Source organism: Rhinopithecus bieti, unplaced genomic scaffold, assembly GCF_001698545.2.
Source record: "Rhinopithecus bieti isolate Rb0 unplaced genomic scaffold, ASM169854v2 scaffold_18418, whole genome shotgun sequence".
In the NCBI taxonomy this organism is placed as follows: domain Eukaryota; kingdom Metazoa; phylum Chordata; class Mammalia; order Primates; family Cercopithecidae; genus Rhinopithecus; species Rhinopithecus bieti.
Window position 1 is genome coordinate 425,580 of NW_016809431.1, and position 21,776 is coordinate 447,355.

General features: G+C 39.3%; 1 protein-coding gene across 1 annotated transcript in view; it reads left to right on the plus strand.

Moving 5' to 3' along the window:
- Positions 1–21,776, plus strand: part of CAMK4 (calcium/calmodulin dependent protein kinase IV) — a 265,821-nt gene that overhangs the window by 239,495 nt on the left and 4,550 nt on the right. The window contains 3 exon segments of the mRNA XM_017889292.1: positions 13,647–13,722; positions 19,048–19,130; positions 19,133–19,173. Of these exon segments, the coding sequence (XP_017744781.1) occupies positions 13,647–13,722; positions 19,048–19,130; positions 19,133–19,173 (200 nt within the window).

The following is a 21,776-nucleotide window of genomic DNA, read 5'->3' on the forward strand; positions in this document are numbered from 1 at the left end:
ATTGTCCCCAATGTCCTCTCCTGACTTCTCATGTTCTCTTTAAGTTTAGAGACAGTTTTTTTTTTGTTTGTTTTTGTTTTTCTTTTAAGACAGAGTCTCACTCTATCACCCAGGCTGGAGTGCAGTGGCTTAATCTTGGCTCACTGTCACTGCAAGCTCCGCCTCCCAGGTTCAGGCCGTTCTCCTGCCTCAGCCTCCCAAGTAGCTGGAACTATAGGTGCCCACAACCACCTTTTAATATAATGGTAATCCTTAACTTCTGGGTCTCCAGACCGTAAATCATTTTTGATGCCCATTTCTATGGAAGACACTACTTCGAGAACAGAACCAACTGTGCCAGAGAATTCACAGCTCTGTGAGGATTCAACTCTATTATTATATATGTGGGGGTGGGATGATGGGAGGAAAAGAGGTCAAAAGGAAGAGGTGATTGATAGCAAGTGGGTAGAAGCTTTGCTTAAAATGTCTTATTTTGGACCAGAACACCCACAAAATGTTCCACTTTAAAATGTTATTACAGAAAGAATATTCATAAAATAAAAATAAGTTTTGCAAGAATTATTATTGATAATCATCAGTGAGGTTTGTATCTATCTGTTAGAGAAAAACATGATGTTTTTCTTTTCTTTTCTTTTCTTTGCTTTGCTTTTCTTTGGAGACAGAGTCTCACTCAGTTGCCCATGCTGGAGTGCAGTGGTGTGATCTTGGCTCACTGCATCCTCCACCTCCCGGGTTCAAGCAATTATCCTGCCTCAGCCTCCTAAGTAGCTGGGACTACAGGCACACACTGCCACACCGGCCTAATTTTTTGTATTTTAGTAGAGACAGGGTTTCACCATGTTGCCCAGACTGGTCTCGAACTCCTGAGCTCAAACAATGCACCCACCTCATAACATTTTTCACACTTAACACATGAGACACTTTAAATTCTAAGTCCACTACTTTATCTTTGCACCTCCATCTACTGAAGAGATTTTTATGTAATTTTGATATCAGGATGAGATGGGTTTATTTGTTTTGTCCTATTTCATCCCACAAAAATTGAAAGGTAGCTTTTCAACAGTTAATACTACTTTGCTGGCATCTATCACAACTCTGAAGTGACCTGGAGACTCAGTCTGATTCAGAGTTGGATAAAATGGCAATGACATCAAGTTAGGAAGGCTCGATGGAATTTCACAGAAAAGCAAATTTCACAGGGCAATAAAATAAGTTGTATTTTTTTTTTTCCTTTTTTGAAAGCACTAGGTGTTCTCAAATATTTGATTTTCTCTTCAGGATATTATTTCAAAAATAAAAAATAAGATGAGGAAAATAAACAGACTATTTTCACTCATTTATAAGATTTATACAAAGAGAAAATAATATAATTCTTGTGGTAAGGAAGACTATTTTAACAGCTTAAATGAAAAACATGAAGTGGGAGTTGGATTGACTGATAATTGCCATGCAGCAAATCAAGAGCCCTGGAGAAAGGAAAGAGTGAGTTAGAACATAAAGTATATCACTTGTGCTTCAAAACACCTAACTTTTTCTTTCCTTGCTCCACTCTCAAGGCACAGAAAACTAAAATGACAGAAGCCCCAAATACTTTCTCAGTCCTTCTCAACCTTGCAGAGCATAGTACGCATAACGTTTCAGAGCATAGAATTGAGAATGTTCTAAGAGTCACTGTAGTAAGCTGACAAGGCTGCTTCTAGCCAGAGGCAACCCCCTCTCGAAGTCTCAGGTGTATTTCAGTCTCATCTGCACCTTTGTCACTGCACTTAGTCTCCTGAACTGGGGCATTATCTTTTTATCAAATCAAAATTGCACCAAGTTTTAAACAGGTTATGCTCCTTTTTTAGCAAATGTAGATGACAGCTAAACAAAGGACCGCACAAAGTACAGATGCTGAGAAAAGCACCCGGTGTGGAGTCTGCCCAACTGTGGGCACTGCTGCCACCCATAGGCAGCTGCGTCAAGTGCATTATTCTCCTCTGGGTTCCTAGGCCCAGCTAGGAAAAGCATTGAGGCAGAGAATTTCCTCACACTGCTTTTCTGCCTCCCTACATAAATCCCGTCCACCCTTCACTCTTCTCCCTCCTCCCTCTTCCTTCCCAGAGGCACAGTTTAGAGAGACTCTAGATGCTGGGCTCAAGATACAGTGGGTTTTTGTGGCTCCCAGAAAACTATGAATTCAAGACAAGCCTCTATAGCAAAAAAAAAAAAAAAAAATCCCAGTGTTTTCCCCCCAGCTCTAATAGGGACAATAATTGTGGAAAGTCAGGTTCAGGCTTTCAGATGCAAACAGATCTTTTCCCATATGTTTTGAATTGCTGAAACAGAAAGAATGGAGAGAATTTTGAAACAAACAAGACCCCTGACCTACTGGATCTGCATTCTGGCCTCTACCTGCCTCACAGGCACTGCTCATCCCACCTAGGCACGACTGGATACCTGAGCCATGCTCCAGCCATGTTGGCTTCTTTCAGTTCCTCCAGTGCCCCTTGCTCCTTCCTGCCATAGGGTCTTTGCTAACTTTTTCCATTCGCAACTCTCTTCTGTTTTCCTTCAGCTTCTTCCCCATTTGCCTAATTAACTTCTGTAGATCCTCTACATCTCAGTTCAAACTTTGTTTGCTCCAGTCACATTCCCTGACCTCTGTGACCAGGCCAACCCCCTACTAAAAATATTCTCCCTCCAAGCATTTCCAGTTATCACTTTGCATTTCTTCCTTTGATGTTTTTGATTAATGTCTACATCCCCACCCAACTGTAAGCTCCTGGATGACAGAAACTTGTTCTCTTTAACCCCCTCATTATTCCCCTAGCACCCCCAAGCATAGTTGGCCCATCACACAGCAGGTGCTTAATAAATATTTGATGATTTCTTTAATGAGTGAATGAACGAACCAGTTGATTTCATTCACCTTAGTCTCCCTCAAATTTTTTCCAAAAGAGTTACTAATAGTGTGAAAGGTCTTCTGATGAAGAATGCCACTCTGTAGTTTTGACTCCGTAAGTAAGAAAGAATCATAAAACTCATCTAGGGCATCGACAAAATGAAAGTACAGTCAATGACCAAAATCGTCCCTTTTAATTTTTCTCTTAGGGATTTAAGAAAAGAAGGCAAGTTTAGCACCAATGATCCCTATAAGTAAGCCCTAGGCCATATCTGATGCTTTTTATTTTAGTATCATTTCGAAAACTAGTTACAGTGATTTTATTTGATGAAGTGAAATTCATCCTAATCTCTAGAGGGATACTCAGTCTCTAAATGTTTCAATGGTGCCATCATCTTATTTTTAAAAAAAATCACACTTAGACCTAGATGGTATGTTAATGAATATATAATACATAAGGTTTGAATTTTGTATAATTTTATATTTAGTTAAACTTTCTTTTTTAAAAAGGAAGTCTGGCATCTTGGGAATTCTAAGACCCTTTACCAAAATTATTCTGCATTGAAGATTGGAGTATGAGGTTTTGTGGGAGCTCGGTATCATTTAGTGTTTTATGAGCAATAACATGAATGGTAAGATAATTTTAGGACGTGGTAGACAGATTGGATTCACTTGGAACACAGACAGAAAAATCAATAAATGATTATTTACTAATTCAGAAAAGGTGATGATTTTAAGTCTTTTAAAATGCATTTTTAAAAACTTTTACAAATCAGCAAGAAAAAAAAGTGAGCAAAGGGCATGAATAGACAATGCTCAAAAGAAGATATACAAATGGGTGAGAATCCACAGACCCTATGTAGGAAGCAGATTTTTCCTGCAGGCCACAGGAGACAGTCGAAAAACTCTGAAGACAAAGGACATAACCTCTTGGGAGCTCTAGGGCCCTACCTACCACCTGATCCTCCCTGTACTACCACAGCTGATGCTCTCTTGAAAGTGCCACCTCCTGGTAGGAGGCCAGCCAACACAAAACTACTGCAATAAACAAATCTACAACTAAGGACCTTCACAGAGTCCATTTCACTTTCCTGCCACCTCCACTGGAGCAGGTGCTGCTATACATGGCTGAGAGACCTGAAGATGGTTTACATCACAAGACTCTGTGTAGACATTCCCCACTACCAGCCCAGACCCTGGTAGCTCCACTGAGTGGCTAAATACAGAAGATTAATAACAAGCACTGCAGTTTGCCTCTCAGGAAGCCCCATCTGTAGAGGAAGGGGGAGAGCACAGCATTAGGGAATATAGTGTGGGACAAAAGAATCTGAACAACAGCCTTTTAGCCCCAGATCTTCCCTCTGACATAGTCTACCCAAATGAGAAAGAACCAGAAAAACAGTTCTGGTAATATGACAAAACAAGGTTCTTTCACACTCCCAAAAGATCCCCCTAGCTTACCAGCAATGGATTCAAACCAAAAAGAAATCCCTGAATTGGCAGAAAAAAAATCCAGAAGGTCAATAATTAAGCTAATCAAGGAGGCAACAGGTGAAGTCCAATTAAATGAAATAAGAAAATAATATGAGATATGAAGGGGAAAATCTTCAGGGAAATAGCATAAATAAAAAACAATCACAACTTCTGGAAATGATGGACACACTTAGAGAAATGCAAAATGCACTGGAAAGTCTCAGCAATAGACCTGAACAAGCAGAAGAAAGAACTTCAGAGCTCGAAGACAAAGTTTTTGAATTAACCCAATTCAGTAAAGAAGAATAAAAGAATTCTAAAAAATGAAAAAAGCCTCCAAGAGGTTTGGGATTGTGTTAAATGACCAAACCTAAAAATAATGGGTGTTTCTAAGGAAGAAGAAAAATCTAAAATTTTGGAAAACATATTTGTGGGAATAATTGAGGAAAACTTCCCTGGCCTTGCAAGAGATCCAGACATCCAAGTACAGGAAGCTCAAAGAACACCTGGGAAATTTATCGTGTAAAGATCAGCACCCAGGCACATAGTCATAAGGTTATCTAAAGTCAAGACAAAGGAAATTATCTTAAGAGCTGTGTATTCTATGGAAGTGGGCATCGAAAATGATTTATAGTCTAGGAACCCAGAAGTTAAGTATTACCATTACACTAAAATACTGTATCTAAATTCAAAGAGAACATGAGAAGTCAGGAGAGGACACTGGGGACAATCTCTTGAGATTCGATTTTATCAACCATCTCAAGCCAAAATATATTTGGTTAACTTTGATTTAAGTAAGTGGTTGCCATTATCCTCAACTTGGTTTACATGTATAGAATACATAGACAGTTTTCTGGTGATATTATTTAATACCACATACTGTGTATCTAATGGGTGATATAAAAAACTTAACAGGAGTCTTCCTTCTCTGTCCTTGCTGATAGCCTTGCATCCTGAGTGATGAGTCAATTGGCTTTTGTGAACACTCCCAAATGAAGGAGATAGACCCCACTATTGCTGACAGCTTTAATTGTTAGTATATTGTCCTGTATATTGAGCCAGAAATCTGTGCCTTGCAACATCCACTCACAATTCCTAATTCTGTCCTGTGGAACTTCCTCTACTGTTTGAATTTCTGTAAATAATAAATGTTCCTTTTCTTCTCTCTGGCCTACTAATGGTGATGTTGCCTAAGGATCAGTCTGGGTTGCACTTAAGGCAGTGCTAAGAGGAAAATTCATAGCCTTAAATCCCTACATCAAAAAGTCTGAAAGAGCACAAATAGACAATCCAAGGTCAAACCTCAAGGAACTAGAGAAACAAGAACAAACCCAACCCAAACCCAGCAGAAGAAAAGAAATAACTAAGATTAGAGCAGGGCTAAATGAAATGGAAACAAACCAAAAAAATTACAAAAAATAAATGAAACTAAAAGCTGGTTCTTTAAAATGGTATATAAAGAAAAATAGACCATTAGCAAGATTGACGAAGAAAAGAAGAGAGAAGATCCAAATAAGCTCAATTAGAAACAAAACGGAGATATTACAACTAATACCACAGAAATGCAAAAGCTCCTTCAGGGCTACTGTGAACACCTTTATGTGCATAAACTAGAAAACCTACAGGAGATGGATAAATTCCTGGAAATATACCACCCTCTTAGATTAAACCAGGAAGAAATAGAAACTCTGAACAAACCAATAAGAAGAGCAAGATTGAAATGGTAATTTTAGAAATTGCCAACAAAAAAGTCCAAGACCAGATGGATTCACAGCTGAATTCTATCAAACATTCAAAGAAGAATTGGGACCAATCCTATTGACAGTATTCCAAAAGATAAAGAGGGAATCCTCCCTAAATCATTCTATGAAGCCAGTATCACCCTAATACCAAAACCAGGAAAGGACGTAACCAAAAAGAAAACTATAGATCAGTATTCCTGATGAATACAGAAGCAAAAATCCTTAACAAAATACCAGCTAACCGAATTCAACAGCATATCAAAAAGATAATCCGCCATGACCAAGTGGGTTTGATACCAGGGATGCAGGGATGGTTTAACATATGCAAGTGAATAAATATGATACATCGTATAAACAGAATTAAAAACAAAAATCACATGATCATCTCAATAGACCCAGAAAAAGCATCTGACAAAATCCAGCAACGCTTTATGATTAAAACCATCAGCAAAATCAGCATAGAAGGGTCGTACCTTTATTTAATAAGACCCATCTATGACAAACCCAAAGGTAACATAATACTGAGTGGGGAAAAGTTGAACGCATTCCTCCTGAGAACTGGAGCAGGACAAAGATGCCCACTCTCACCACTTCTATTCAACATAGTACTGGAAGTCCTAGCCAGAGCAATCAGACAAGAGAAAGAAATAAAAGGCATCCAAATCGCTAATAAGGAAGTCAAACTGTCAGTCTGCTGATGATATCATTGCATATCTGCAAAACCCTAAAGACTCCTGCAAAAAGCTCCTAGATCTGATAAATGAATTAAGCAAAATTTCAGGATATAAAATTAATGTACACAAATCAGTAGCTCTGCTATACACCAACAGCAACCAAGATGAGAATCAAATAAAGAACTCAACCCCTTTTACAATAGCTGCAAAAAATTAAAATAATTAGGGACAAACCTAACCAAGGACATGAAAGACCTCTACAAGGAATTCTATAAAATACTGCTGAAGGAAATTAAAGATGACACAAACAAATGGAAACATGTCCCATGCTCATGGATGAGTAGAATCAATATTGTGAAAATGACCATACTGCCCAAAGCAATCTACAAATTCAATACAATTCCCATGAAAATACCACCATCATTTATCATAGAGTTAGAAAAAACTATTCTAAAATTCATATGGAACCACGAAAGAGCCTGCATAGCCAAAGCAAGACTAAGCAAAAAGAACAAATCTGGAGGCATCACATTACCTGACTTTATACTATAAGGCCATAGTCACCAAAACAACATGGTAGTGGTATAAAAATAGGCACATAGCTCGATGCAACAGAATAGAGAACCAGAAATAAACTCAAATGCTTACAACCACTGATCTTTGACAAAGCAAACAAAAACAAAGTGGGGAAAGGATACCCTATTCGACAAATGGTGATGGGATAATTGGCAAGCCACATGTATAAGAATGAAACTGGATCCTCATCCCTCACCTCATACAAAAATCAACTCAAGATGGAACAAGAACTTAAATCTAAGACCTAACACCATAAAAATTATAGAAGATAAATCAGAAAAACACCCTCCCATAAATTGGCTTAGGCAAAGACTTCATGACCAAGAACCCAAAAACAAATGCAACAAAGACAAAGATAAATAGATGGGACTTAATTAAACTAAAAGCTTCTGCACAGCAAAAGAAACAATCAGCAGAGTAAACAGACAATCCACAGAGTGGGAGAAAACCTTCACAATCTATACATCTGACAAAAGACTAATATCCAGAATCTACAAGGAACTCATACAAATTAGCAAGAGAAAATGGGCTAAGGACATGAATGGACAATTCTCAAAAGAAGATATACAAATGGCTAACAAACATATGAAAAAAATGCCCAACATCACTAATGATCAGGGAATTGCAAGTCAACACCACAATGCAATGCCACCTTACTCATGCAAGAATGGCCATAATCAAAAAATCAAAAAATAATACATGTTGGTGTGCATGTGGTAAAAAGGGAACACTTCTATGCTGTTGGTGGGAATGTAAACTAGTACAACCACTATGAAAAACAGTGTGGAGATTCCTTAAAGAACTAAAAGTAGAACTACTATTTGATCCAGCAATCCCACTACTGAATATCTACTCAGAGGAAAACAAGTCATGTGAAAAAGAAACTTACGCAAATGCTTGTCAATCAATGAGTTGGTAAAGAAAATGTGATACACACACACACACACACACACACACACACACCATGGAATACTATTCAGCCATAAAAAGGAGTGAAATAATGACATTTGCAGCAACTTGGATGAAACTGGAGACCATTATTCTAAGTGAAGTCACTCAGGAATGGAAAACAAAACATCAAATGTTCTCCCTCATAAGTGGGAGATAAGCTATTTGGATGCAAAGGCATACATATGATACAAATGGACTTTGGGGACTCAGGGGAAAGGATGAGAGGGGGATGAGGGATAAAAGACTACACACTGTGTACAGTGTACAATGCTCAAGTGATGGGTGCACCAAAATCTCAGAATTCCCCACTAAAGAAATTTTCCATGTAACCAAACACCTCCTTTTCTCCCAGAACTACTGGAATAAAATAAAATATCACAAAAACTGTTTTATACCTTAAAACGATTTTCTTCTTCTATTTTGTTTGGTTTGATAATGAGGTGAGAAAAGATATGAAGGACAGCCAGAGTGCTTATACCATTAAAAGATATATTAATTGATGTTTTTTCTTGAACTAAATTGAAAGTAGCCAACTTTCTCACCCTAAGGAGATCACAGATTAGTAGAATTATCTGCAAGGACATTTGCTACTTAGGAGACTTGAAGCTGGGGTGCTAGAGCCTGAACTTTATTATAAAAAATCTTCTGGCTCTTGGTAAGGGCCTATCTAGATTACTAGAGTGTGTTCTACTGGTTCTGAACAAAGTCAATGCCATATTAACTAGTAATTTAAAATATTAGGCTGGGTATGGTGGCTCACACCTGTAATCCCAGCACTTTAGGAGGCTGAGGCGGGCAGATCACAAGGTCAGGAGTTTGAGCCCAGCCTGAACAACATGGTGAAACCCCATCTCTATTAAAAATACGAACATTAGCTGGGCATGGTGGCACGCGCCTATAATCCCAGCTACTCAGGAGGCAGAGGCAGGAGAATCGCTTGAACCCTGGAGGCAGAGGTTGCAGAGAGCCAAGATCATGCTACTGTACTCCAGCCTAGGTGACAAAGCGAGACTCCGTCTCAACAACAACCACAAAAAATTAGCTGGGCATGGTGGCAGGCACCTGTAATCCCAGCTACTCAGGAGGCTGAGGCATGAGAAGCGCTTGAATCTGGGAGGCGGAAGTTGCAGGTTGCAGTGAGCTGAGATCATGCCATTGGGCTCTTGTCTGGGCAATAACAGTGAAACTCTGTCTCAAAAAAAAATTATATATATATATATTTGAAAGTTATTGAAAATGATATCTAATTGTGTCTAGGTGTTTTGACTGTGTTTCACCCCAATTTTTTATGATTTTCAAAATAAGTTATTTTAAAACAATTATTTTAAGATAAATTTATTATGGATGGCATAAACACTTTTTATTCCTTTTGTCTGTTAACTTCACTGTGGGATTTTTAACTTTTAACTTGGCAAGTTTACTCACATTGCAGTATAATGCGTTACAAAGAAATAAATTGCCTTTGGAGAGTAAGGTTGCACCCAGTGCTGTGACAGATAGGTCAGAACTTGCCATGTCAGGTATGAAAGTCCCTGTAGAGTGGATCCAAAAAGCAGTTTGTGGCACACTATTCATTTTCCTTAGAGTTCTTTGGCTGGGAGCTATTAGCAATGCCTAGAGAAAACATCTGACCCTTGCCACTATGTGTCTCTGTTCTGCCCAGGGTGGTAGGGTTGATTTCACTAGAGCCAACAGGATGAGTCCCTACAGGGCAGCATGCACAGTAGCTGTTGTAGCAGAAGAAATGAGAAAAGGAACAGGTCTACAGGTTAGAATGCTTGTTCTTGTTCTCTCTTCTTGTTAAATGATCAGTAACATATCCTTTACTAATAATATAATGGGTAGCAGGTTAAAACTCAAAGTTAACTTGGAAATCAGCTATTTGGATTCATTTACAGTTTAGAGGTAAAAAACCAAGATCCAGAAAATGTAGAAGACTCTCCCAACATATTTCTATATTTATGTTTAAATGTCAATGTGGGGCTTGATAGCATTTCAGACAGGATAAGATTCACTGATGTGAAGACCTGCATGGAGAAGGACTAACACATGTTGAATATGCATGCTCAATATGTGTGCATTCGGCTCCTTGACTGGAACAGCTCCCAGAGACAAAAATAGGCAATAGCAGCCCTCCTGCAATGGCAGCATAATCTGAGTTCCCCTTTACAAGTGAAAGTTCACTGTCAGGGCTGTTGGGCTCAAAGACACTTTCTGTGGGGTACAGGTTGCCCCAGAGAATGAAAGCTAACCTGACAGAGTGAACGATGATAGTTGGCATCAGCCATGCGTTTCTTAATTTTGTTAATTAAACCTTAAAAGAAAAATTTTCTAGGAATAATTCACCTGTAGATTAAATAAAGCTTTTTGGCTGCAGATACAGTTCCTTAAAGGATGCATCTTGCTGAATTGCTGTGTAGCGTGCTGGAATGCACACCCTCCTTTCACCGTACAGGCTCTTTATCTCATGTAGGGGCACTTCAAAAGTTTGTCAGAAAATGGTGAAAAGTGATGAAAAAATATAAACGTTATTTCTCAACATAAACTGCATCAAAGTCAAGACACTTTTGTAAGTGATAACACCAGCCATTTAGTCTATCCCTAGAGAACTGAGGATCCTGGGAATTTAACCATGTCAATGCAGTCTTTTTACATTATTAACTGAAAAAACAATAAGTGTTCCTTATAGAGATTTTAAGATAAGGAAACAAAAAGAAGTCAGAAGGAACCAAGTTACTACTGTAAGGTAGAGGCCTCATTATTTTCTATTGAAAGTCTCACCAAATTGTCCTTGTTTGATAAGACAAATGAGCATGAGCATTTTGTGGTGGAAAAGATTCTCTGGTGAATGTTTCCTGGGAATTTTGTTGCTACAGCTTTGGCTAACTCTCTCAAAACAGTCTCATATGAAACGCATGTTATTTTTCTTTGGCCCTCCAGAAAGTCAACAGACAAAATGCCTTGAGCATCCAAAAAAACCATTGCCATGACCCTTGCTCTTTACCAGTCTGCTTTTGCTTAAATGGACCACTTCCACCTCTTGGTAGCCATTGCTTTGATTGTGCCTTGTCTTCAGGATTATACTGGTAAAGCCATGTTTTATCTCCTGTTATAATTCTTTGAAGAATCAGTTCAGGATTTCAATCCCACTTGTTTAAAATTTCCATTGAAAGCTCTATTTTTGTCTGCATCTGATCTGGGTACAACAGTGTTGTCACCCATCGAGTGGGAACTTTGCTCAACTTTTAATTTTTCAGTCAGAATTGTGTAAGCTGAACTCACTGAGATGTCTGTGGTGTTGGCTATTGCTTCTGCTGTTGCCAGTCCTCTTCAATTAGGCCATGAGCAAGATTAATTTTTTTTCTCAAAAATTGATGTGAATGATCTGCCACTATGGGCTTCATCTTCAACATGGTCTTATCCCTTCTTAAAATGAGTTATTCACTTGTGTACTGTTAATTTCTTTAGAACATTGTCCTCACAAACTTTTTATAAAGCCTCAATGATTTCGCCCTTCTTCCACCCAAGCTTTACCATAAATTTGATGTTTGTTCTTACTTCAGTTTTAGCAGAATTCGTGTTGCTCAGATAGAGGCTCTTTTCAAACTGAAGTCTTCGCCTTTTTAGTGTCTCAAACTAGATCCTGTTTGGACATGTTATGACAAGTTAGTACAAGTTTATTTTGGTACAAAAAATTGTGAGATTCATGCATAATTTTTTATAATATGCATTTTCCATGAACTTTTTGAAGAGGCCTCATGTTTTATGTAACCCAGCTTCTACAGGGAAAAGAAACCTCTAATTGGAACATGATGAGAGTTAAGGGATAGTATGGGAAGAGGTCAGTGGAACACCCACAGTATTCCTTCCTGTATGGTAAATCCAGAGTCCCATGAGGATAGCCGCCTTCCAGAGCTCACTTTTTTCCTTTCTTTCTTTTTTCTTTCTTTAAGATAGAGTCTTGTTCTGTTGCCTAGGTTGGAGTGCAGTGGTGCCATTTCTGCTCACTGCAACCTCTTCCTCCTGGGTTCAAGCTGTTCTCCTTCCTCAGCCTTCCGAGTAGCTGGGATTACAGGCACCTACCACCATGCCTGGCTAATTTTTTTGTATTTTTAGTAGAGACAGGGTTTCACCATGTTGGCCAGGCTGGACTCAAACTCTTGACCTCAGGTGATCCACCTGCCTCGGCCTCCCAAAGGGCTAGAATTACAGGTGTGAGCCACTGCACCCGGCCCCAGAGCTCATCTTGATAGGTAACACTGAGTGTGACATTTCCAGTCAGCATGGACAGAGAATCCTGTTTACTTGCATTTCAACCCCCATCCCAGAGAATGTTGTGGTGTGCTCATCCCTAAGGCCTTCCTCAAACGGCCATCAGCATTAATCAAGAAGCTCCTTCTTCGAGAACGCTGCTGGCACCTACAGCACTTGTGTTCAAAATCAAGAAAGGCCACTCCAGATAATAGGCCTGAGCTCTATTTCTCCATAGATGGTGGGGCTTTCACTTCCCCTTTTCTTCTGTTGTTAAATAGGCAAACAAATAACACCGTTAGTATTCAGGGAAAGTGCCTGGATCCAGTTAATTACCCATTTTCACAAATCTAAGGTGATAAAAATATAAAAGATACTGCTATTCTCCACACCAGGACTATTTTATGGCTGAGAAAGCCTTCCTTTTTCACAACAGCAGGCAGAACTAATACAAGCCGCCTCACTGTGCACAGATAAGTTCCCCTTTCTCAGTTCATGACCTCAAGCTGATTAGGATCAGCTGCTCTCTGGAGACCTACATGCATCTCTCAATGCCAGGACATGTGCCAGGGTACCTCCTAGCTCCTGCTGCAACCGTCCAGACTAGATACTTGTCAACCCTCCTCACCGTCTGCGCTGGTTTCCACCCTGCACACTGTCAGACCCACACACTCACTGACACACCCTGCTCCCAGCAGGTCTAGATCTCAAGGCAGCATAATTGTGACTTTTTTCTCCTCTGTTATGCTTAACTTTCTTTCTTTTCTATGTACAAAGCTCCCTTTGAAGTACTGCATCTATTGTAGCAGAGATATAGCTCTATCTACTTGATTTGAGCAGTATCATTATATTCTGACATAGAATATTAAAGTTAATAGTGTTATTTTATGCATCCCAAACACAGATAGACTATAATCTCTCTTACTAAAATAGACATAAGTATTTATAGCTTCATACTATGGTTTGGGGAGAGAAGATTGATTATAAAACTGTTCAGAAACTTTTTTGATGAATTTATTTCTTTCCCATTGCTTCATATTAAAATATAAATGTTGACTAAGCTCTAATTTAACACAATTTTCACTTTTTCTGCAGCACCTGAAATTCTTAGAGGTTGTGCCTATGGACCTGAGGTGGACATGTGGTCTGTAGGAATAATCACCTACATCTTGTAAGTGAAGAAAAGCAATATTAATGGAAACTGTTTACCTTTCTGTGATGTTTTCTAGGTACCTCTAATTCTCATAAAACCGTAAAGATTACTTTTGCCTTTTGTGATTTTCTGTTACATATTAAATGCAGTTAGAATTTCCTGAAAATGAACATTGCCTTTTATTTTGTAATTTTCTTGAGACCAGAATTCTTGTCCAGGGCTTTCCTATGTCTATATCCACTATGTAATGTACAGCAGATTTAGGGAACAATTTATTACTTGACAATAGTAAAGAATATGAGCCCAAGACCACCTGTGTAAACTTGCTCTTATTTTACTTTTTTGCATCTCATACAAAATTATTAGACTTAGTCCTTTTAAAAGGGCAAATGACTATTTAATTTCTTTTTTTATTTTTTTTTTGAGATGGAGTCTCGCTCTGTCACCCAGGCTGGAGTGCAGTGGCCGGATCTCAGCTCACTGCAAGCTCCGCCTCCCAGGTTCACACCATTCTCCTGCCTCAGCCTCCCTAGTAGCTGGGACTACAGGCGCCCGCCACCTCGCTCGGCTAGTTTTTTGTATTTTTTAGTAGAGACGGGGTTTCACCGTGTTAGCCAGGATGGTCTCAATCTCCTGACCTCGTGATCCACCCGTCTCGGCCTCCCAAAGTGCTGGGATTATAGGCTTGAGCCACCGCCCCCGGCCTTGACAATTTCATTTCTTAAGCAATTCCAAACTGGTATATTTTTTATCAGGAATATTTTTAAAATATTTTAAATGCATTTTAACTATCAATTTTGTTTCTTATTTCTGTTAGGTTTTCAAGGGTCTTAAATTTAACACCCTACACAAATTTCTTGGGAGAAAAAAAAAATGAGTGAAATATTTTAATCTCTGGTATCCCCAACTCCATTCCTGAGCTCCTGTCTAATAAGAAATAAGGAGTTTCATGAAATTTCCTAAGGACATCTTGGAACTGCAGGTGGTGATGAAAAAAAATCAACCAAATAGAAGAGCGTCTGAGAAGGAAGAATACTGTAGAACAACTAAAAAATAAGATATCGATGCTTTCAAGAGTTTAGTTCAAAACAAGGAGACTTAGTTGCCATTTAGAGAGTACTACAAAGTTAGTTGTTGGAATGCATAATTTTCAAATTCAGAGAAATTTTGAAGGGTTTGAAAATAGGTATATTAGTCTACCTGGGCTGACATAACAAAATATATAGAGTGGGTGGCTTAAATAACAGAAAGCTATTTTCTCACAGTTTGGGGGCTGGAAGTCCAAGACCAGAGGGTCAGCATAGTCAGCTTCTGCTGAGGACCCTCTCCTGGCTTGCAGATGGCCACCCTCTCACGGTGTCCTCACATGGTGGGGAGAAAGAGAGAGAAAGCTCTGTGGAGTCTCTTCTTATGAGGGGATTAATCCCATGAGGAAGACCCCACTCTCATGACCTCATCTAAACCTGATTGCCTCCCAAGGGCTCCATCTCCAAATACTATCACATTGGGAGGTGGGGCATCAACATATGGATTTTGGGGGTGGAGGGGGGAATACAATTCAGTCCACAGCAGAAAGCTTTTAATTAAAGTTGTTTTTAACTTAATAGTAATCTTTAAAAAATTCAATGTCCTGGTGATATGGACTAGGAATGGGCTAACTGTGGTAGGGCCCACAAGCACGTTAGCAAAATCTAAGTTCACCTGATATACAATGGTTGATAGCCAAGACAAAAAGGTTTAACAAGCAACTGATAAAATAGCCACCCACTAATATGTAATACAAAAAGATATTTTGTGTGCTTAATTCCTTGTGTCTTTAGAAAAGCTTGAGAAGGGCAGGGCGCAGTGGTTCACACCTGTAATCCCAGCACTTCGGGAAGCCAAGATGGGTGGATCACAAGGTCAGGAGATCGAGACCATCCTGGCTAACATGGTGAAACCCCGTCTCTACTAAAAATATAAAAAATTAGCAGGATATGGTGGTGGGCGCCTGTAGTCCCAGCTACTCGGGAGGCTGAGGCAAGAGAATGGCGTGAACCCAGGAGGTGGAGGTTGCAGTGAGCCGAGATTGCACCACTGCACTCCAGCCTGGGCAACAGAATGAAACTCCGACTCAAAAACAAAAAAAAAAAAAGTGTAAGAGGAATTTGGAGAGGTAAAGAATCCTGTTTTTGTCCCCAAAACGTAGGTTTGCCCCTAAAGTAGAAATATACCCAATTTATGTACCAATATACCAACAATTGTTACATTGTTGAAATGTACTGGGAGGCATTAAGTATTAATGATATGAAAGAAGTTGGAGAGATGGAATTAGGAAATTAAGTTACATTTACCCCGAAAAATTGGAATGTGGAATGCATAAAACTTAATGATATCACTGACATGGGAAAATGAAGGGAAGAATATAATTACTTGAGAAATATTTTATTGTAACCCTGAAAATAGTTCTAAAATTCTGTCCTATCCCCTAGTCCATTACCAAATTATACAAACTATTTTATATATTTCTTTTATCTTTATAAGCGTAAGGTAATTAATTAATAGGTTTAGTTGAAAGTAAGAGTGGTAGCCTTCAAAATGAAAATAACAGTGCTGCTTACAACTAATATTCTTTAGTTTTTGGCTAACTTATGTCAGACTCTAAGCCTGAGGACGTTTTGTTTACTCTATAGTTCGTTAATAATTGGTGAAGTCCACTGGCAAGGTTGACTGGCACATTTTCTCTAGTGGGTTGTGCCACTGGATCTCTGTATTTCCTTTATTGGATTGGTTTAATGTACACTTAGTGGCCTGCTGAGCACCTGAGACTATGACCTCTAACATCTCACTCATTTCACCAGAGTGGCTTGGAGACAGACAGAGTAGAGTATGGAAAGTAACCAAATGAAGAATTAGAACTAAAGATCAATTTGGTTAATGCTTCCTGGGAAAGAAAATCTTACAATGAAGCTACATTATGAGCTTCAGTCAGATTCTTTCTTCTGTCTTCCAAATGTTGAGGCATTTGTTTTACCGATACTTGTCTGTATGTACATAAATTCTGGGGCTTTTTTTTTAAATAAAGCCATGAATAGACAGTGTAAAGAACTCTGTTACCTCTTTTGTCCCTCTTCTTGTGGCTACTGCTGCATTTTAACTTCACTCTTTGCTTCTTTGTGTGTGTGTGTGTGTGTGTGTGTGTGTGTGTTTGTTTTGTTTTGAGATGAAGTCTTGCTCTGTCGCCCAGGCTAGAGTGCAGTGGCACAATCTCCACTCACTGCAACCTCCGCCTTGGGTTCAAGCGATTCTCCTGCCTCAGCCCCCCGAGTACCTGGGATTACAGGCGCGTGCCACCATGCCCGGCTAATTTTTTGTATTTTTAATAGAGATGGGGTTTCACCATGCTGGCCAGCCTGGTCTCAAACTTCTGACCTTGTGATCCACCTGCCTCAGCCTCCCAAAGTGCTAGGATTACAGGTGTGACCCACCGCGCCTGACCCACTCTTTCCTTCTTAAGAGTTCTAGCTTGTCACCACCAGGCTATTGATATGGCCTTGCTATTTCTAAGAATGCCATTAGGCTGAAAATGAAGGCCATCCTATTTTTTCTCCCAGGAATTCTTGTATCTTTACCTTTTATACCTAAACCTTCTGCCCCTACAGGCAAAAACTGCAGGACTGGGTCTTATGATCCGATCAGAAATCAGATAGCATCAGAGATTCAAACTCTCTCCTTTAGCTTTCAACACTACAGTTCTGCCCTAAGGCTTGAAGTTGACACCTTTTACCTCTGTCAACAAAGTACAAAGTCACTGACAGGACTGAAATGAGAGAAAAGGCATGTGAACACTATAACTCTTGAGTGATCATTTTTGTCTCTAGATTTTCAGAAGGGGAAATATAAGGAAACTCCTACACTTAAGTCTGGAAAGCTGGCTCATTCTCCATGACTAACTGCAACAGGCCAAAGGTTTCTAGTGTTGTGGAGAGCAGGGCATAGCAGGGCAGGCAAGGCCAGACTCTCCCATTGTCAAGGTGAGGACATGTGTCCCGTCTCACCTTAGGCTGCTCTTCCACAGGCAGGTCGGGAATGAGATTCTCTGTGCAGACTGTTCAGTAGGGAAAGGGGGAATGCATTGGCCCAGGCCTCTGCACTGTCAGGCCTTGCATTTTTCTCGCTGGCTCCAGAATATCTGGAAGAGACAAAATTCTCTCAGTGGGACGTTCTCTGAGCAAAAGGACATACGAAACTGCTTCGTTCTAAAAACTCATTGTATTAGGATGCACTTTAATTTTTCATGCTATATGTAACAAACCTGCATGTTGTGCACATGTACCCTAGAACATAAAGTATAATAAAAAAAAAAATTCATGGTGTGTACCAACCTGGTCAGCTTGATGGAAGCCTTTGGGAAAATGTCTTTTATTCATCCTCCCTCCCATCCTCATTTTTTTCCAAATGCAACACATGCCCTGACATGGGCTTTTTTAAGCAGTTCCCTCTTGGTCCCTATTGATTTTAGAACTTCCACTCATCTATAAACAGTGGACGCTTGGTGGTCCCAAACAACTCGCTTTTCCTTTCTCCCTTGTTAAGATGCCCAAGATAGTTCTCTGTCCCTTTTATCCCATTTTTCCCATTCATTTTTAAACTGACTCCATAGTAGAAAATGATACAAAGAATAAGGTAAATTGAGGCTGCTCATCTCTTTGGCTGCATCTGGTGGCTATATTAATATTAAACATCTTTTAAGATCATTCCCTGACAATAGTTTCAGCTCCTATCTTTGTTCACTCTGAAATCCAAACTGGAATGGAATGGAAATATCATAAAGCTTTATTCATTTCTATGGAGGATTTCATAGAATAGGGCAGAATAAAAATAAGTGAAAATTTCTTCTTTCCACTTTTTAATTTCTTTACTTTCAAAATCCCAGCTCTTCCCTTTCATATTAAATTGGAAGTCTATTCAATCTCTGTCTGCCTGTCTGTCTTCTCAATACCTGTCAAAAAATCCATGGAAAGGCTTTAGCATAATGTCTATAATGTTAGCTATTATTATTCTTGTTCTTCTGTGTAATAAGAATTGTAACAATTATTATTATTAGACAATAATTATAATTATTACAGCTTTTTGTCGAAATCCTAAGTTGGTTTTATATTAATTCCTACTTCCTGAGGACTTGATTATGTGTTTACACTATCAATAGTGAATTGTAATAAGGCAATTGCATACTTGTGCTAAGTAGACTTGCTTCCATAGCAGGAAGCTGTGAAAAAGAACAGTCTTGAATTCCTACAGAAATTTGATGAAATATACTTGAGCTTTTAAAGACATTTTATTCTCTGTATTTTGTTCCTCTAGACTTTGTGGATTTGAACCATTCTATGATGAAAGAGGTGATCAGTTCATGTTCAGAAGAATTCTGAATTGTGAATATTACTTTATCTCCCCTGGTGGGATGAAGTGTCTCTAAATGCCAAGGACTTGGTAAGTGTAACCAAAACAAAATGAAACAAAATGAAATAAATTTATTTTAATGAATTAATGGGCAGTACAATTTTTTTAAAATTTGCCCTTATTAATGTCATATTTTCTTTCAGTTTTAAAGTATTTTAATAAAATTAGTTCATTAATATATTTTCCTTAGAGAATAAAACTAGATATGTTTTTGACTCATCGCTAGTTGAATTATCATAAACTACAATTACTACAGTATTAATGAGCTTTTACTACCTGATAAGTATTAAAACCTTGCTTATGAAGGAAGCTGTGCTGGGTAAATTCAAACACAATTGACACAGAATTCTGTTTTAACATGGCTTGCAATTGCCTAGAATTTAGATATACTTCATTTTTTTTTTTTTTTTTTTTTTTTTTTTTTTTTTTTTGAGACAAGGTCTCACTGTCACCCAGGCTGGAGTGTAATGGCATGATCATGGCTCACTGTAGCCTCCAACTCCTGGGCTTAAGCAATCCTCCCACCTCAACCTCCTGAGTAGCTGGGACACAGGTGCATGCCACCACACCTGGCTAATTTTTAAATTGTTTTTGTAAATGTGGGATCTTGCTGTGTTGCCCAGGCTGGTCTCAAACTCTTGTCCTCAGGCGATCTTCCCACTTTGGCCTGCCAAAGTGCTGGGATTACAGGTGTGAGCCACTGTACCCAGCCTAGATATACTTCAAAGAAAACAATATTGCTTCCTGAAATTTCATTCAAATTTATTAAAATATCCTGATAGTAACATAAGTCCCACTATGTAGATTGGCATTATAAAAATGTTCCACTGTGTTAATAGTTCATTTTGTTTGTTTGTTTTTACATTGCTTCTCACTTAAGTTAATACTGACATTTGTTTGCATTCAGGAAATCCATACCTTCTGGGGAGGTCACTCACCACTTACAAAATAAAGAGGATGGTAACATGAGATTGAAACATTTATCATCAGTCCACTAGAGAAAAACCACACAGACATAATCGAAAGCTGACTTTTGAATCATAGAAGGTTAGATGTACAAGAGGACTAGATGCCTCCTAAGAGGCATCTAGATGTACAAGAGGACAGTTATGTATAACATGCCTCTTAGATGTACAACATGCCTCTTAGGAGGCATCTAGTCCTCCTCTCATTTTAAAGATGAGAATGCTAAAGACCAGAGAGGTGAAATGACTGCTAAGGTCACACAGCTTCCCAGCAGAAAGACATTATTAGGGCTGATTCAGTTGTTCAGACTCCCTTTCCAGTGCTCTTTTTTCTTCAAGCATTTCTTCCTTACCCTCTGTGTTCCTTCATGGAACAGATTTCCTAAGGCTCATTGCTTTTCCAGCATGACTGGGAAGAGAAAGTCAGTGTGTGTGATGTGTGATATATATATATGTCATTGCAACTCCTTCCTCAAGTCATACCTCATGCTCCCAAACATCCCTTGAATCCATCCAGTTCTCTCCCCTGGACCACTGCCCCAACCTCCTATCTGATTTGCCTGCCTCTTCTCATACCTTTCTCAAATACAGTCTGCACAGGATTCAAAGGGATGGTCTTATAAATAAATCACATCATGTCCTTGTCCTGCTTTAAGAATCTTAGGATAAAATCCAAAACCCATAACAAGATCTACATGATGCTGCCTGGTCTGGGGCCTGCCACTCTCTCCTGTGCCATCACTCACTTCACATCTCTCTCCTTTGATCACTCTTCAGTCTAGTGCACTACATTTCTAGTTTATCATCAGCATATCTCAGGATATTGCCATGGCTCTTTCTTCTGCTCTGTAATGTTCTCTCTTTCTTCCTCCCCACCTTCTCCTCCATTACACATACACCCATACACACACACACACACACACACACACACACACACACACACACCTGGGTAACTCTTCTTCTCAAGCCCCAGCTGCCACTAGAGATCCCTTGGGAGGCATGGTCGGCCTTCCCCTTCAGTCCCTCCCACCTACAGTCGGTTCCTTCTGCCAAAATCTTCCTCTACCCCCTGCACTCCCCAGTTCATAACAGTCATCACATATATTTAATGGTCCTCCCTAATTAGATTTTAAGCTCTGAGGCAGGACAAAGCATGTGTACCCAGACCTTAGAACCACATGGGCATATAGTACAGACTCAGTAAATGTTCATTGGATGAAACAATGGATCCAGAAGTACACCATGAAGTTTTAGAGTCTGACACACCTGGATTTAAGTGCCCCCTTTGTCATGTCCTGGAAATGTAACCTTGGGCTCATGATGTAACCTTGCCATGCTTTAGTTTTCTCATCTAGGATAATTGTACCTATCTCTAGGTTGTTGTGAGAATTAAGGAACATGATCTGTGTTAAGTAACTAATATCAACTAACTTAGTAATAGTGCTCTTATTTAGCCTTCCTTCCATTTCTTTTCACCCTTAATAAATATTAAGTGAATAAGAGGGTTAGCTTTGATGTTCCTTCATTCAGCTAGATCCCATGTTAGTTTATCACTGCTTAAAACTTCAGAACTGGGGCCGGGCGCGGTGGCTCAAGCCTGTAATCCCAGCACTTTGGGAGGCCGAGACGGGCGGATCACGAGGTCAGGAGATCGAGACCATCCTGGTT